General features: G+C 40.0%; 1 protein-coding gene across 4 annotated transcripts in view; it reads left to right on the forward strand.

Moving 5' to 3' along the window:
• The window catches only part of FANCM (FA complementation group M), a 66,071-nt gene that overhangs the window by 2,282 nt on the left and 47,727 nt on the right, over nt 1–16,062 (forward strand). For 3 of the 4 annotated variants that reach the window (XM_055097552.1, XM_003831753.5, XM_063596066.1), the window contains 4 exons: nt 233–405; nt 3,794–3,871; nt 11,713–11,871; nt 14,280–14,411. In XM_055097552.1, the coding sequence (XP_054953527.1) occupies nt 233–405; nt 3,794–3,871; nt 11,713–11,871; nt 14,280–14,411 (542 nt within the window). The remainder of the gene's footprint in view (nt 1–232; nt 406–3,793; nt 3,872–11,712; nt 11,872–14,279; nt 14,412–16,062) is intronic. The other variant, XM_057299675.2, reaches the window with a different exon arrangement.

Below are 16,062 nucleotides of genomic sequence, written 5' to 3' on the forward strand. Positions count from 1 at the left end.
ATGCCATTTTGTAGGAATTTTCTAAAGACAATTTGGTTGTAGTCCTAGATAAGTGCCAGCTTTGATATTTGGAGCACACCAGAACTTTAAAATGTAGCATTCCGATGAATTGTCAAATTGTTTTTCTCTTAATGTTACCAAAGCATGTTTGCATTTTGAAAAAGCCAGACTATTTATATTTTATAGATAACAGTCTGAAGTTTAGAATGTAGAATGTCACTTTTATTTTCAGGGTCTACACAAGCTTTCACCAGGAAGGAAATATGGTGCAGTAAGAGAGTGCTTTTTCTTACACCTCAGGTCATGGTAAATGACCTTTCTAGAGGAGCTTGTCCCGCTGCTGAAATAAAGTGTTTAGTTATTGATGAAGCTCATAAAGCTCTCGGAAACTATGCTTATTGCCAGGTAATAATTTTGTTAAACGGTATTTTGTATTGTAACTGTACTGTTAAAGAGAATTTTGGCGAATAGTTACTAGTGATGGAAGTTATTGACAATATTATTATAAAAAGCCTTTACGTCTATTATCTCAGAACAGATGGTGATAAAGAATATCTGTACTTTCTGTCATCCATTCAAATCAGTGTCTTCACTGCCTTTTGCTGTTATTGTTGTTTTTTCTTTTCTTCTATTTTAAGACTAACCAGATAATTAGTGTCAGATGTAGATCATGAGAGCCTAGTCATGGTTGGGACAGTGATCTAAAATAGGGTATGAAAGGAGTTTTGAAATTAATAAAGATTGGTAGTGGATATGCGGTGTCTTTTCTTGGCGGCTAGGTAAAATAATGACATAATGTATGCCACATACCTAACACAGTGCCTTCCAGTTGAGTACTCCAGGAATATAAAATAAGATGAAGTAGTGGGATGTGGTTGCAAACATCATTCATATCTTTGCACTGAATGAAGTTGACTTTCTGTTTCCCTCTTCTCCTAAGGGGGATTTTGCCTCTTCTACTCAAGGTCCAGGTCATTACTATTTTATGCTTAATAGTTTGAAAGCCTTTGTAGGCCATAGGGGATAAAGGTGGTGGGGACTCATTAAAAAATGTTTGGCTGGGATAACTCTCAAGATTTGAAAGAGATTAGACAGAAGAAGGCTAAAGACAGAGTATCTAATGAGGGGTAGAAGGGATGTAGGATGACTTCCAGATTTCTGACTTGGAAAACTGTGAAGATTGTGAGTTCTGGGTGGAGAGCAGGTTTAGGGGGAACGTGGAAAGATGATTTAGATGTGTTGAGTTTGAGGTGTCTATGAGGAATTCAGCTGTAGATATTCATTAGGCGATACTTGATAGAAGTATGGATCTTGCTGGAGAGTTCTGAGGTAGAGATACAGATTTGGAAATTATAAACATATAGATGGTAGTTAAAACTATAGTAGTTGGTGATGATAGGAGGAGATTATAGAGCAAGAATAAAAGAGGAAAAGGTAGGGAAAGTTAATTTCATTTAGGGCAAAGACATGAATTTCACTGCCAGTTTTTGAATTTGTATAGTCATTTCTTTGGGGACTGTAAACGTTATTGTATTATATCTCTGTGTTAGGGATGATTGTCATCTTTTTTAATAATTGATCTTCCTAATTATATTCAGGAAATGAATATAATATATTTTTCCACTTATTTATATCATTCCAAATTAAATTAATACATAGCATGTTAAAAATTTCCATCTGAGAGGGGCATTTAAAAAATTTTAGCTTGAGGCCAGGAGTTTGAGATCAGCTTGGGCAACATAGTGAGACCCTGTGTCTACAAAAATGAAATGAAATAATAAAACACTTAATAATTTTTTTAAATTCAAACTGTATGGAATACGTTTTGAAGATTTAGCTGGTAATTATTTTATTTTCAAAACATTTCTAGGCATTAGATTTTTTTTTTTTTAACAGCAAGGCTTTATGAATATAATGAAACATGCATTGACTTCATTAATAACCAGACAGCCCTGACAGCTTACACTGCATTGAATATTCCAGATATACATTCCAATAGGTACACCTGCTCCATGAGGTACACACCACCATTTCCTCTTCTACAAGATGCTTGAGAATTCTTCCTGAAAAGAAGTAATGTATTTGGCTTACTTTTCATATGTAATAGTTCTGGAAGGCATATTGATACATGTGCCATATAACAACAAAATGATTTCACTCAAAACTGCCTCACAATCTGAAAGAACACTTTGAATTTTGGCTATCATACAAAACATTTTTAAAAGCATCAATCCAGTAAGCAATCTTTTTGTCTTCCTTACTGCACTCATGACTTTTCAAAAATCCTTCTATTATATGTAAGGACCATCACTTCTAGCATTAAGCTAAACTGCAAATGGTCACTAGGGATATTTTATCTTGCATCAGTTTTTAATTATAGTTTTACTTGTTTCTGAAGAATAATAAGTATAATGTTATGTCTTCATATGCAATCTGTACCATATTTTTAAAAGCTCGATAAATATTTTTTCAGTATTAATCAAGATTCAGTGTTAGTCTTATTGGATTTGTTTTTGTCTTGGGTTGAAATTGGAGTGATTTTTGGATAATCTGGTTTTATTGTTTAATCCTGTGTTTAATTTGGGAACTATGGTATACTGAGAGCTGTTCCTGCAAATCAGTCTACTTGGAAGTGCATTTTCCTCTGTATTGGGAAATGAAGTGGTATATGGGAATCTGGCAAATTATCCCAGTATTAATCATACTAGAAATGGGTGTTGAGTTCAAACCAGAAAGTGCAGATGGTGGTTTGGTGCTACCGAGGAAATGTTTTAGGATTTAAAAGGAAATTTAGATTTTAAAGATTACCTCAAATGACTATATTTTGTAATGAATACACTTAATTTATATATTGTGAGCTGGGCGCAGTGGCTTGAACCTGTAATTCCAGCACTTTGGAAGGCCAATGCCAGGGATCACTTGAGGCCAGGAGTTCAAGACCGGCCTGGGCAGGGTGACTCTGCCTCTACAAAAAGTGAAAAAATTAGCTTTCACCACATTACAGGTATGCTGGCACATACCTGTAGCCCCAGCTGCTTGGGAGGCCAAGGCAGGAGGATCACTTGAGCCCCAGAGGTTGAGGCTACAGTGAGCTATGATGGATGGCATCACTGTGCTCCAGCCTGGGTGACAGAGTAAGACCCTGTCTCTAAAAAAAAATTTTTTTTGTGAGCTTTCCACATAAAATCTAACTTAAAAAAAAATCTTTCCCAAAATTTCAAATATAATTTCGTATTGCTATTTAAAATTCTGTGCAGTTTTATCTGTTAAGATTTCTCTTAATCTGTCAAGTGTGCATATGGGTATAGCCGTAAGGCTGAACTGTGGCCCAGACAATGGAAACTGAACTTTCTTCCTCTTCCATTTGACCTTAAAGCAGTCCTTTTGAGTTTTTTTTTTTCTTTTGTAGAGACCAGGTTTCACCATGTTGCCCAGGCTGGTCTTGAACTCTTGAGCTAAAGTGAACCACCCACCTTGGCCTCCCAAAAGTGTTGAGATTACAAGCGTGAGCCACTGTGCCGAACACCTTGGAGTATTTTGATTTGCCCTTTGAGTATTTTGATGTTGCAGTTTTTTCTGTAGAAGAAGCCCTACTGTGTTCTTGATCAGCATAGAGAATAAACCTAAATCATTTGCTCTTCAGATAATATAACTGGTGGTAGTTCACTCACTAGACCATCAATATACTGATGAAGGAATAATGATAAGGGACCATGTATAATAGGTTGTTTAACAGAACCACTGTTATTTTTGCATTGAACAGATGAAACTAAAGAACTTTTTTTTTCTTAAGGTTGTAAGAGAACTAGTCAAATATACAAATCACTTTAGAATCTTGGCTCTAAGTGCCACACCAGGTAGTGATATAAAGGTAAGTAAAATGTTTTTCCATTTATCACAGTTAAGAAAATAAAGCTTTTGGCCGGGTGCAGTGAGTCACACCTGTAATCCTAGTGCTTTGGGAGGTGGAGGTGGGAGGATGACTTGAGGCCAGGAATTCCAGACCAGCCTGGGCAACATGGTGAGACCTATCTCTACAAAAAATTAAAAAAATAGTGAGCATGGTGGCACACATCTGTAGTCCCAGCTACTCCAGAGGCTGAGTCAGGAAGATTGCTTGAGCTTAGGAGATGGAGGCTGCAGTTAGCTATGATTGCCACTGTGCTGCAGCCTTGGTGACAGAGCAAGACCCGTAATCCCAGCACTCTGGGAGGCCAAGGTGGGCGGATCACAAGGTCAGGAGATCCAGACCATCCTGGTTAACACGGTGAAACCCGGTGTCTACCAAAAATACAAAAAATTAACCGGGCATGGTGGTGGGCACCTGTAGTCCCAGCTACTCAGGAGGCTGAGGCAGGAGAATGGCGTGAACTCTGGAGGCGGAGCTTGCAATAAGCCGAGATCTAGCCACTGCACTCCAGCCTGGGCGACAGAGCAAGGCTCCGTCTCAAAAAAAAAAAAAAAAAAAAAGAAAGCAAAAAACATAAATGAATAATCCAAATAATAAGAACTTTTATATGGGGCCAGATCAGTTTTCCATTTTGGTATTTATCTAGTTTGACATGAGAACTACAACATTTCCTACAACCTGCCTAGCTTTTTTCCAGTGGTTGCAGGACTCCCCTCCCCTCCCCTCCCCTCTCCTTTCTCCTCTGTTCTCCTCCCCCTCCCCCTCCCCTCCCCCTCCCCTCCCCTCCCCTTCCTCCTCCCTGTTCCCTTCCCCTTCCCCTTACCTTCCGTTCCCCTCCTTTCCTCTCCTTTCCTTTCTTTCTTTCTCTTTTTTTTTTTTTTTTTTGACGGAGTTTTGCTCTTGTTACCCAGGCTGGAGTGGAATGGCATGACCTTGGCTCACTGCAACCTCCGCCTCCTGGATTCAAGCGATTCTCTTGCCTCACCCTCCCGAGTAGCTGGGATTACAGGCATCCATCACCACGCCTGGCTAATTTTTGTATTTTTAGTAGACACGGGGTTTCACCATGTTGGCCAGCTGGTCTCCAACTCCTGACCTCAGGTGATCTGCCGGCCTCAGCCTCCCAAAGTGCTGGGATTTCAGGTGTGAGCTACTACGCCCAGCCCAGGAGTTTCTTTAAGTTAGTAGTTTTCAGACTGCAGTGTGCATAAGAATCCCTAAAACCTGTTAAAAATACAGGATATTTTTAAATAGTAAAATGATTTTTAAAAGTTGTTACTGTTTTCAGTTTTTTAAAGTTTTATTTGGAAATAACTTTAGATTGCCAGAAAAATTGCAAAAATAGAAGTCTTCGTTTGGTCCTCTCCCATCTTCCCCTAATGTTAACGTATCATATAACCATAATAAAATTATCAAAGCCAGAAAATTAGCATTGCTATACCAGTAACTAATCTGCAGATCTTGTCTGAATTTTGCCAGTTTTCCCACTGATGTACTTTTCTGCTCCAGGGTTCAGTCTGTGATCTCACATTGTGTTGTCATGGCTTCTTAGTCCCTTCTAATCTGTGATGGTTCCTCTTTTTTCTTTTTTTTTTTTTTTGAGACGAAGTCTCGCACTGTTGCCCGGGCTGGAGTGCAATGGCATGATCTCGGCTCACTGCAACCTCCACCTCCCAGGTTCAAGCTATTCTCCTGCCTCAGCCTCCTGGGTAGCTGGGATTACAGGCACCCGCCACCATGCCCGGCTAATTTTTTGTATTTTTAGTAGAGACAAGGTTTCACTATGTTGGCCAGGCTGGTCTCGAGCTCCTGACCTCGTGATCCGCCCGCCCCGGCCTCCCAAAGTGCTGGGATTACAGGTGTGAGCCACTGCGCCCGGCCGCTTCCTCTTTTTTCTTGTTTTCCATGACCTTGATGCTTTTGAAGAGTAGGTGCCAGATATTTTGTAGAATATCCCTCAGTTTGGGTAAGTCTGATGTTTTCTCATGATGTGGTGACGTTATGCATTTGCTAACAATAATCCAGAAGTGATGCTGTACCTTTCTCAGCATATCCTATCAGGGAATAGATGATGTTGCTTTGCCTTTTTTACTTGTGTTGTAATCTTGACTTAGTTAAGATGATGTCTTCTTGGTTTCTTCCCTGTAAAATTACTGTTATTCCCTTTGTAATTAATAACTGTCTTGTGGGGGAAATACTTTGAGACTATGTAAATAATCCTGTTTTAGCATCCAGTGGTGGTTCTTGGCTTGCAACAATTATTGTTGTGGTATTTGCCTAATCATCCTTTCTCTCTTTTACATGCATTAATTTGAATTCTTCTGCAATAAAGAGTTTTTTTCCTTCTATGGGCCACAGTCCAATACTATTTTATCAATTTTATTAAGATTGTTCCAGCTTTGGCCGTTAGGAGCTCCTTCAAGCTCCTGTGTCCTTTAGACATGCACTTTTTTTTTTTTTTTAAACAGGGTCTCACTGAGTCCTCCAGGCTGGAGGGCAGTGCACAATAATACTCACTGCAGCTAAATTTCCCAGGCTCAGGTGGTTCTCCCACGTCAGCCTCCTGAGGAGCTGGGACTACAGGTGCCTGCCACCACACCCAGCAAATTTTTGTATCTTTTGTAGAGACAGGGCCTCCCATTGTTGCCCAGGCTGGTCTAGAACTACTGGTCTCGAACTCCTGGGCTCAAGTGATCCACCTGTCTCAGCCTCTTAAAGTGCTGGGATTATAGGCATGAGCCACCATACCTTGCCACTCTTTCTTTTAATGCTTCTGTAACTTTCTGACATCATAAGATACATTATGCTCCTTTAGTATTTTTTTCGGCCCAGCCATGGAATCAACAGTATGTCTGGGAAATTCTGGTTTCCTTTATTGAAGAATGGTAAAAATGCAGATTTTGAGACCTGTCCTATAATATTCTGATTTTAGTAGCTCTGAATGGTCTTCCATATTGAGTAAAGATTTTTTTTTTTTTTTTTTTTTTTGAGACAGAGTCTCGCTTTGTCACCCAGGCTGGAGTGCAGTGGCGCGATCTTGGCTCACTGCAACCTCTGCCTCCCGGGTTCAAGCAATTCTCCTGCCTCAGCCTCCTAAGCAGCTGGGATTACAGGTGCCCACCACCATGCTCAGCTAATTTTTGTATTTTTAGTAGAGACGGGGTTTCACCATGTTGGTCAGGCTGGTCTCGAACCCCTGACCTCGTGATCTACCCACCTCAGCCTCCCAAAGTGCTGGGATTACAGGCGTGAGCCACCACGCCCGGCTTGAGTAAGGATTTTATTGGATACATTCTGTGGCAGCCTTAAAAAAAATTTTTTTTTATTTTTATGGGTACATAGTAGGTATATATATTTATGGTATATATGAGATATTTTGATACAGGCATGCAGTGCATAATAATCACATCAGGCTAATGGGGTATCCATCACCTTAAGCATTTATTCTTTTTGTTACAATCCAGTTATACTCTTTTAGTTATTTTAAAATGTAAACTTATTACTGACTATAGTCACCCTATTATGCTATCAAATATTAGATCTTATTTATTCTATTTTTTTGTACCCATTAATGTAGTGTCCCCCCCCACCCCCCTCGCCCACTACCCTTCCCAGCCTCTGTAATCATCCTTCTACTCTCTATCTCTATGAGTTCAATTACTTTAATTTTTAGCTCCCACTAAAAAGTTAGAACGTGTGAAGTTTGTCAGCAAGTTCCCCCAGGCCCCGGGCAAGTCCAGAGATGCCATCTAGGAGCCAGAAACTAGAGTCAGAAACCTTAGAAATCTACCTTGTGCTCTATACTACTGCAGCTAAGCTTGCACTCAAAGCACAAGATGAAGTCCTTCTCACTCTTTCTTTCCACAGGCAGAGCAGCCTCTCCCCATGGTCACCACTACCATAGGCCCATGAGGTGTACTGCCAGTCTACTGCTGATTTTCATTTAAGGCCCAAGGACTCTTCAGTCAGCTTGTGCTGAATGCTGCCAGGCCTGGGACTCACCCTTCAGAGAAGTGGGTTCCCCTCTGGCCTGGGACAGTTTCAGAAATGCTGTTCAAGAGTCAAGGCCTGGAATCAGGTCCCCAAGAGCCCATTTGTTGCTCTTCCCCACTGTGGCTGAGCTGGTACCTGAGGTGTAAGACAAAGTCTCCTTTACTTCTGCTTTTCTCAAGCAGAAGTCTCTCATCATAGCCATCATTGCTAGAGATGTGCTGGGTTTCACTGGAAGCCAGCATGTCTAAGAGTCTCACCCAAGGCCCATGACATATTACCTGGGTATTGCTAATGGTTATTTAGGGCCCAAGGGCTCTTTAGTCAGCAGGTAATGAATCTTGCCAGGACTGTGTTCTTCCCTTCAAGGTAGCGGGTTTCCTTCTGGCCCAGGGTACGTCTAGAAAAGTTGTCAGGGAGCTAGGGTCAGGAACGGAGACCTCATGACTCTGCCCTGTCCTGTTGTGGCTGAGCTGATATCCAGGATGCAAGACAAAGTCCTCTTTACTCTTCCCTCTTTTTTCCTCAAGCAGAAGGAAGGAGTCACTTTCGTTTCTGTGAGCTGCCCAGACTGGGGTTGAATGAAGGGTGGTGCAAGCACTCCTTTAACTGTCCCAGCTGGTGTCTCACTAGGTCACGTGCCCCCCATGTTCATCGTCTCCAGAGCATTTGCAGGAACTTAAGTTCCAACCACTAGGATGGGGAATTCCCTTCTAGCTAGGGCTGGTCTAAATTCTCCTTCTGTGGTGGCATTGACTGAGTTCCACCTGGTTTTGCTTTTCACTGTGACAGAGCAACACTTAGTTCAATGCACAGTCTCCCAGAAACTGCACTCTCCTTCCCCCAGGTTCTTAGATTCTTTCTCCACACCACAGGGCCTCTGGGGGATGAGGGAGGGGTGGTGTCCATGATTCAAGATTGTGTTTCCTGGCTGAGCGTGGTGGCTCACACCTGTAATCCCAGCACTTTGGGAGGCCAAGGCAGGCGGATCAGGAGGTCAGGAGATCAAGACCACACTGGCTAACACAGTGAAACCCCGTCTCTACTAAAAAATACAAAAAAATTAGCCGGGCGTGGTGGTGGGCACCTGTAGTCCCAGCTACTCGGGAGGCTAAGGCAGGAGAATGGCGTGAACCCGGGAGGCAGAGCTTGCAGTGAGCCGAGATCATGGCATGGCACTCCAGCCTGGGTGACAGAGTGAGACTCCGTCTGAAAAAAAAAAAAAAAAAAAAGGATTGTGTTTCCTACCTCAAAGTGCCTCTTTTAGCAATATGAAGTGAATACCAGGTACTGTGATTGCTCACTTGATTTTTGGTTCTTATGAAGGTGCTTTTTTTGTGTAGATAATTGTCAAATTTGATGTTCTGTGTGGGCGATTATCTGTATTTCCATCTTGCTCCATGCTTCCAATGATAGCTTTTAACTCTTGCAAGCTGCAAGACTTTTTTTTTCTATCCTTTTTTTTGATGAGCTTAGAAATTCTATCCTATCTCTGGTTTTCTCCCTGACCTCGTTTAAACATTCATGTTTTTCAGTCAGCTTAAAAATGTCATCCCCCTTTGGGAGGCCGAGGCGGGTGGATCACGAAGTCAGGATATCGAAACCATCCTGGCCAACATGGTGAAACCCCGTCTCTACTAAAAAAAATACAAAAAAGTAGCCGGGCATGGTGGTGGGCACCTGTAGTCCCAGCTACTCGGGAGGCTGAGGCACAAGAATGGCGTGAACCTGGGAGGCGGAGCTTGCAGTGAGCCGAGATCGCGCCACTGCACTCCAGCCTGGGCGACAGAGCAAGACTCTGTCTCAAAAAAAAAAAAAAAAGTCATCCCTTCAGAAAGGTCTATTCTAACTAAGCTATCTTGTCAGTGTTCCTTATTTTGTTATTTTCTTCTTAACATTTGTGATAATTGGTCATTCTTTTGCGTATTGATTATTTTGGTCTTTCAGCGCCAGTAAAATATCAGCTACATGAATGTAGGGATTATGCCGATTTTGGTCGTTCCTCTGTCATTAACTCAATACCTGGCATGTGGGAGTTACTCATGTATTTCTTTCATGAATGAACTATTAAAAGCAATAAGCTTAATTTTATAAAATGGTCACAAATGTACTCTAGATTTTGAATACGTATAGGCCGCCAGTGATTATGGTGTTCCGTATTGGGTACTGCGCCAGGTATTGGGAATACTAAGATATGATTCTTGCCCCAGGCTGTTTTTTTCCCCCCGCCGAAACCAAGCCCTCAGAGCTTTCTTTTTTTCTTTTCTTTTTCTTTCTTTCTTCTTTTTTTTTTTTTTTTTGGAGACAGGGTCTTGCCCTGTCACCCAGGCTGGAATACAGTCGCAACTGTAGTTCACTCACTGCAGCCTAGAACTCCTGTGTTCAAGTGATACTTCAGCAGGTGCTTGCCACTTCGCCAGCAATTGTCATTTTTTTTGTAGATATGGGGTCTCACTATGTTGCCCAGGGTGGTTTCAAATTCCTGGCTTCAAGCAGTCTTCCCAACTTGGCCTCCCACAGCCCTGGGATTACACCCTTAGGCGTGAGCTGCTGCCCGGCCTAAACCCACAAGGCTTTCTATTTTTGTTTGGGCACCATGGCTCACACCTTTAATCCCAGCACTTTAGGAGGCCAAGGTGGGCGGATCACAGAAGTCAGGAGTTGGAGACCAGTTAGGCCAACATGGTGAAACCCCATCTGTACCCAAAATACAAAAATTAGCTGGGCATGGTGACATATGCCTGTAGTCCCAGCTATTCAAGAGGCTGAGGCAGGAGAATCGCTTGAACCCGGGAGTCAGAGGTTGCAATAACTTGAGATAGATTGTACCATTGCACTGCAGCCTGGGCGACAGAGGGAGGTTCCAAACCGCCCCCCCCCCCCGCAAAAAAAAAGCTGGGCGTGATGCCTCACACCTGTAATCCCAGCACTTTGGGAGGCCAAGGTGGGCGAATCATGAGGTCAGGAGTTCGAGACCAGCCTGGCCAACATGGTGAAACCTCATCTCTACTGAAAATACAAAAAATTAGCTGGGTGTAGTGGCAGGCGCCTGTAATCCCAGCTACTGGGGAGGCTGAGGCAGGAGAATCGTTTGAACCCGGGAGGCGGAGGTTGCAGTTAGCCGATATCGTGCCACTGTGCTCCAGCCCGGGTGACAGAACGAGACACCGTCTCAAAAAAAAAAAAAAAAAAAAAAAAACACACACACACAAAACAACTTTTAATTTTTACATACTCTCAGGATCCTCTCTTTTTTTTTTCTTTCTAATTGTTAATCGCACTGTCAGTACCATAGTCTCCTGCTACAGAATACAACAGATTATATGTTTTTTCTCCAGTTTCCTAATTTTACAATGAAGTCTCTTTATAAGCTTTGGGTACATGAAATTTAGTCCTGGAAATATATTCACGTCATATATGTTGATTTAAATGGAAAATATTCTACCAATTTATCAATAATTGATTGAGTATTGCTAATCTGAAATTTTTGTCTGAGTCTTTATAAAGACTCTATTTGTAAAGTACCAAACTACATTTGAGGAACTTTTTGGACATTTACAAATATTCTTATTTCTCGGATGCTTGGCTTGAAGGTCTGTGTGGGGAAAAGATGTTTCGGAAGCACTTTTCACCTGTTGTGCTATCTCTGATGTACTTTTTTTATAGGCTTATCTTCTTTCTTTTTTGTTACTTAATGATATAAATTTCTGGTGCTTCTGTCAAAATTTTACTGCTATTTTATTTCTGTTAGTGACTTAAACTAAAAAATTTTAACATGTAGTTTATAATCATACTTAATTGATTTCATATAGGCTGTGCAACAAGTTATTACTAACCTGCTAATTGGGCAGATAGAGCTTCGTTCTGAAGATTCTCCAGATATTTTGGCATATTCTCATGAAAGAAAAGTTGAAAAGCTTATTGTTCCGCTTGGTGAAGAACTTGCAGCCATCCAAAAGACCTATATTCAGGTAAACCATTTTTATGACATTTAGGGATTTCATAAATAAACTGGTAATTGAATTATTTCAGCTAACAGGATTTGGATGTGATAATATAGTTATCTTATTTTTATATAATTGATATGTTGAAAAAATTCTTTGAAGTTAAAATTTTTGGAATGAGCACTGTGTTTTGTATGTACTAGCAAACTGTTATTGAAAGGGAAAATACAAAAGATGGGCCATTTGTAAAGCAAATAATAGCCTTACATGGTTTTGTATTTTTTTAAGTAAACCTTATAACTGGAATATAGAACATGCACACACACACACACACACACACACACACAAACAGCAAAAGTAGACAAAGCATAAGTGTATTGCTCAGTGAATTTTCACAAATTGCACACACCCGTAACATGAACACGTACTGAGATTCAGCCAGAAGTTTCTTTGTTTTCTTTTTGTTGTTTTTTGTTCAGCTCACTGCAGCTTCCACCTCCCCGGTTCAAGCAGTTCTCCTTAGCCTCCCAAGTAGCTGGGATTACAGGCGCATGCTACCACATCTGGCTAATTTTTATATTTTTGAATAGAGACAAGGTTTCGCCTTGTTGGCCAAGCTGGTCTTGAACTCCTGACCTCAAGTGATTTTCCTGCCCCGACCTCCCAAAGTGCTGGGATTACAGGTGTAAGCCACCATGCGCCCGGCCCCCTGAAGTTTCTTTGTATTGAAATATATTTTCACTGTTGTCCTCCCTGATCCTTTATGCAGCAGTGCTTTTCATCTGGAAATTACTTCACCTACCTGGCAACATTTGGCAATGACTTGACACATTTTTGGTTCTTACAACAACAACAACAACAACAAAAAGGCAGGAGAGAAGGGGGAGGTAACAGGTGAAATGTGGAGTTATTATTGGCATCTAGTATATGGAGGCCAGGAATCAGCTAAACATCCTACAATGGATAGGACAGCAACCCCACAACAAAGAATTATCTGGCTCAAATGTCAATATTATAGCTGTTAAGGACCTGCTTAGACAATTGTCATTTTCACCGGGAGAAATTTGTGGTAACACATTGTTTTTCTGTAGTTCATAATTAGTGTCATGGTTGAACAACATGGTTTCACATTTTCATTGCCATGGATTAAAGATGGTTACAGAAATAGATAACCAAAAAGTTATCTGTCACTTAATCTATAGTAAGCCTTTCTTAAAGAGACATTTTGTAGTAATACAGCTTTTTTGTTTTTAAATTATTTGTAACAAAATTCTAAGCATTATTGAGTTAAGATATGGCAAAGTCTTTTTGTAATTGTCTCTTTGATACTAGTACATTTTTAATTGAAAATCATTCCATTTATAACAATGTAAATATGATAATTCTTATAATCATATACAAATGTAATTTAATTTTGTTAGTATTTTTAGAGTGCCTTATTAGGCAGTATGATCAGCAAAGTTGGAAGGGAGGAAAAAAAATGTATTAAACTAGCCATAATTTAGAAAATACAAATTAGGCAAAAATTTAAACAATTACATACTGCTGTAGTGGGTCTTCATCTATAGGTCTCCTTTTGTGCCATTAAGCTCATTTCCGCCTCAGGACTTTTTGTTTGCTGTCTCCTCTCTCTGGAATCCTTTGTCCTTAGAACCTCACATGGTAGACATACCTCATCATTCACATGTGAACTCAAATGTTCTCTTCTCAAAGAGAGTCTTTGTTCACCTTATTTAATAATGATCCCTTTCCTCTCAAAGACTCTACAGCATTATTGTGTTTTAGATTCTTAAATGCATTTGTTATAATGAAAATGATCTACTTTCTTTGTTCGCTTCTTTATTCTTCGGTTCCCTCCATTGGACTGTAAACTATATGAGAGCAGTGACAAATAAAGTCTTAGCCACACTATCCCCAGCATTTAGAACAGTGCCTGTTACACAGTAGATGGTTAATAAATATTTGTTGAAAAAAATGAATCAGTGAGTAAAATTAAATATATTCAGGACATTTCAATTTATTCAGTACTTTACAAACTACTCTACAAATATCTGCTGAGGACCTAAGTGCCAAACTGGTCTAGATACTGAGGATGTAACAGTGCAGAAATCAAAGGTCTTCGCTCATGGTACTTACACTTAGATTATAGTGTGTGTAGGTTGAGAGAGAGAGGAGTTAAGAAATAAACAGATAAACAAATGTGTTGTTAAATTACAGTTGTATATAATAATTGCTTATGTTGATTTTCATATGGCTATTATTTGGGGATAGATGTCAAGTAGTTTTAAATGTTATCATTGCTGAGTTTACTTAAACATTCATTGTAAGACAAACTTTATTAAATATATAATTCCTATTTTAATATGTGAGAAAATGATTGTACTTGAAAAAGGACTTTAGAGCAAGCTTAAACTAGATTGCTTTTAAATTTGCAGGTTTTGGAATCATTTGCTCATTCTTTGATTCAGAGGAATGTTTTGATGAGAAGGGATATCCCAAATCTAACAAAATATCAGATAATTCTGGCAAGAGATCAGTTTAGGAAAAACCCATCTCCGAATATTGTGGTAGGTATTTTTAAATAAATTTTGATGACAGATTAAATTTTCACTGAAAGCCAGGATAAAACATAGGTAATGATATTTTGGGTACCTATTAGCTCATCAATAATTGAAAAATGAGGCCGAACACAGTGGCTGATGCCTGTAATCCTAACAGTTTGGGAGGCCAAGGTGGGAGGATCACTTGAGCCCTGGAGTTCAGGACCAGCCTGGGCAACATAGTGAGGCCCTGTCTCTGCAAATGTAGAAGAAATAGCCAAGTGTGGTGGTATGTACCTACTCAGGAGCCTGAGGCAGGGTAGGATTGCTTGAGCCTGGGTGGTCGAGGCTGCAGTGAGCTGTGATTGCAGCATTGCATTCTAGCCTAGATGACAGAGTTAGACCTGTCTCAAAAAAAAAAAAAAAAAAAAAAAAAAAAAATCAGAAATGTTTATATAGTTTATAAAAGCATGAGAAAAATCTGGCAAGAATACAATGTAATGATTTGAATTAAGATAAATTTTACCTTTTAACTTTTTCTTTTTTTTTTTTTTTTGAGACAGAATTTCGCTCTATTGCCCAAGCTGGTGTGCAGTGGTGTGACCTTGGCTCACTGTAACCTCTGCCTCTCAGGTTCAAGCAAGTCTTGTGCCTCAGCCTCCCTAGTAGCTGGGACTACAGGCACGCATCACCACGCCTGGCTAATTTTTGTATTTTTTAGTAGAGAGAGGGTTTCATCATGTTGGCCAGTCTGGTCTCGACCTCCTGACCTCAGGTGATCTGCCTGTCTCGGCCTCCCAGAGTGTAATCCCAAAGATTACAGACGTGAGCCACAGTGCCCAACCTTTCTTTTTAACTTTTAAGAAGAATTTGTCTTTTAGTCTATTTATTTTGTAAAGTCTCAAAGCCATGAGAAGGTAGATTGTAACTGAATTTTAGACACAGAACATTTATTCTTACTCTCAATACCAGAGTTTGAAGGAAGCATCACAGCAAGCTTCTTATTTCTAACCTGCATTGGAAAAAAATAAATGGATAAAAAAATATCTATCAAACTAGGTCCAAAGTCAGAGAAGACACTCACAGACACAAAAAAGGGCACCGAGTCGTTCTTTGAACTGATAGGGAATGCCTGTGCAAAAGAACAGAGGCAATTGAATTAAAGCATGTGGGAGACAGTGAGCAGACCAATTTGGCTGAGGATTTGGAAACTGGATATGATAATATAGGTTGTACTACATGAGAGTAGCTTTGAGTATTATACCACGAAACCGGATATGATAATATAGGTTGTGACTACATGAGAGTAACTTTAACTATTATACCACGAAATGTGGTCTTTATCATATAGTATCTGGGGAAGCACTAAAGGAGTCTTTTCTGTAAAATTATAGTATATTATTATTTAAAACTTTAAAAAGATGTTTTGATTTCTGCTAGGAAATAGTAAATCTAAACCTGTTGAACTAGATCTTAACTGGAACTGGTGAGAGGTAATTAGGGTACCATTTTAGGGCATTTGTTAGTATCCTGGAATATTTAAAATCACTAACATTGATGTTAAGTGCTACTAAAAATGTTAGAAAACAGTAGTCTTCATCTCAAAGGAAAATAATTAGAATATGTTCTCCATGCTCTCCTTAAAAACTATCTTATCAGATAGATACACATACCATGT

This window comes from Pan paniscus, chromosome 15 (genome assembly GCF_029289425.2).
Source record: "Pan paniscus chromosome 15, NHGRI_mPanPan1-v2.0_pri, whole genome shotgun sequence".
NCBI lineage: Eukaryota > Metazoa > Chordata > Mammalia > Primates > Hominidae > Pan > Pan paniscus.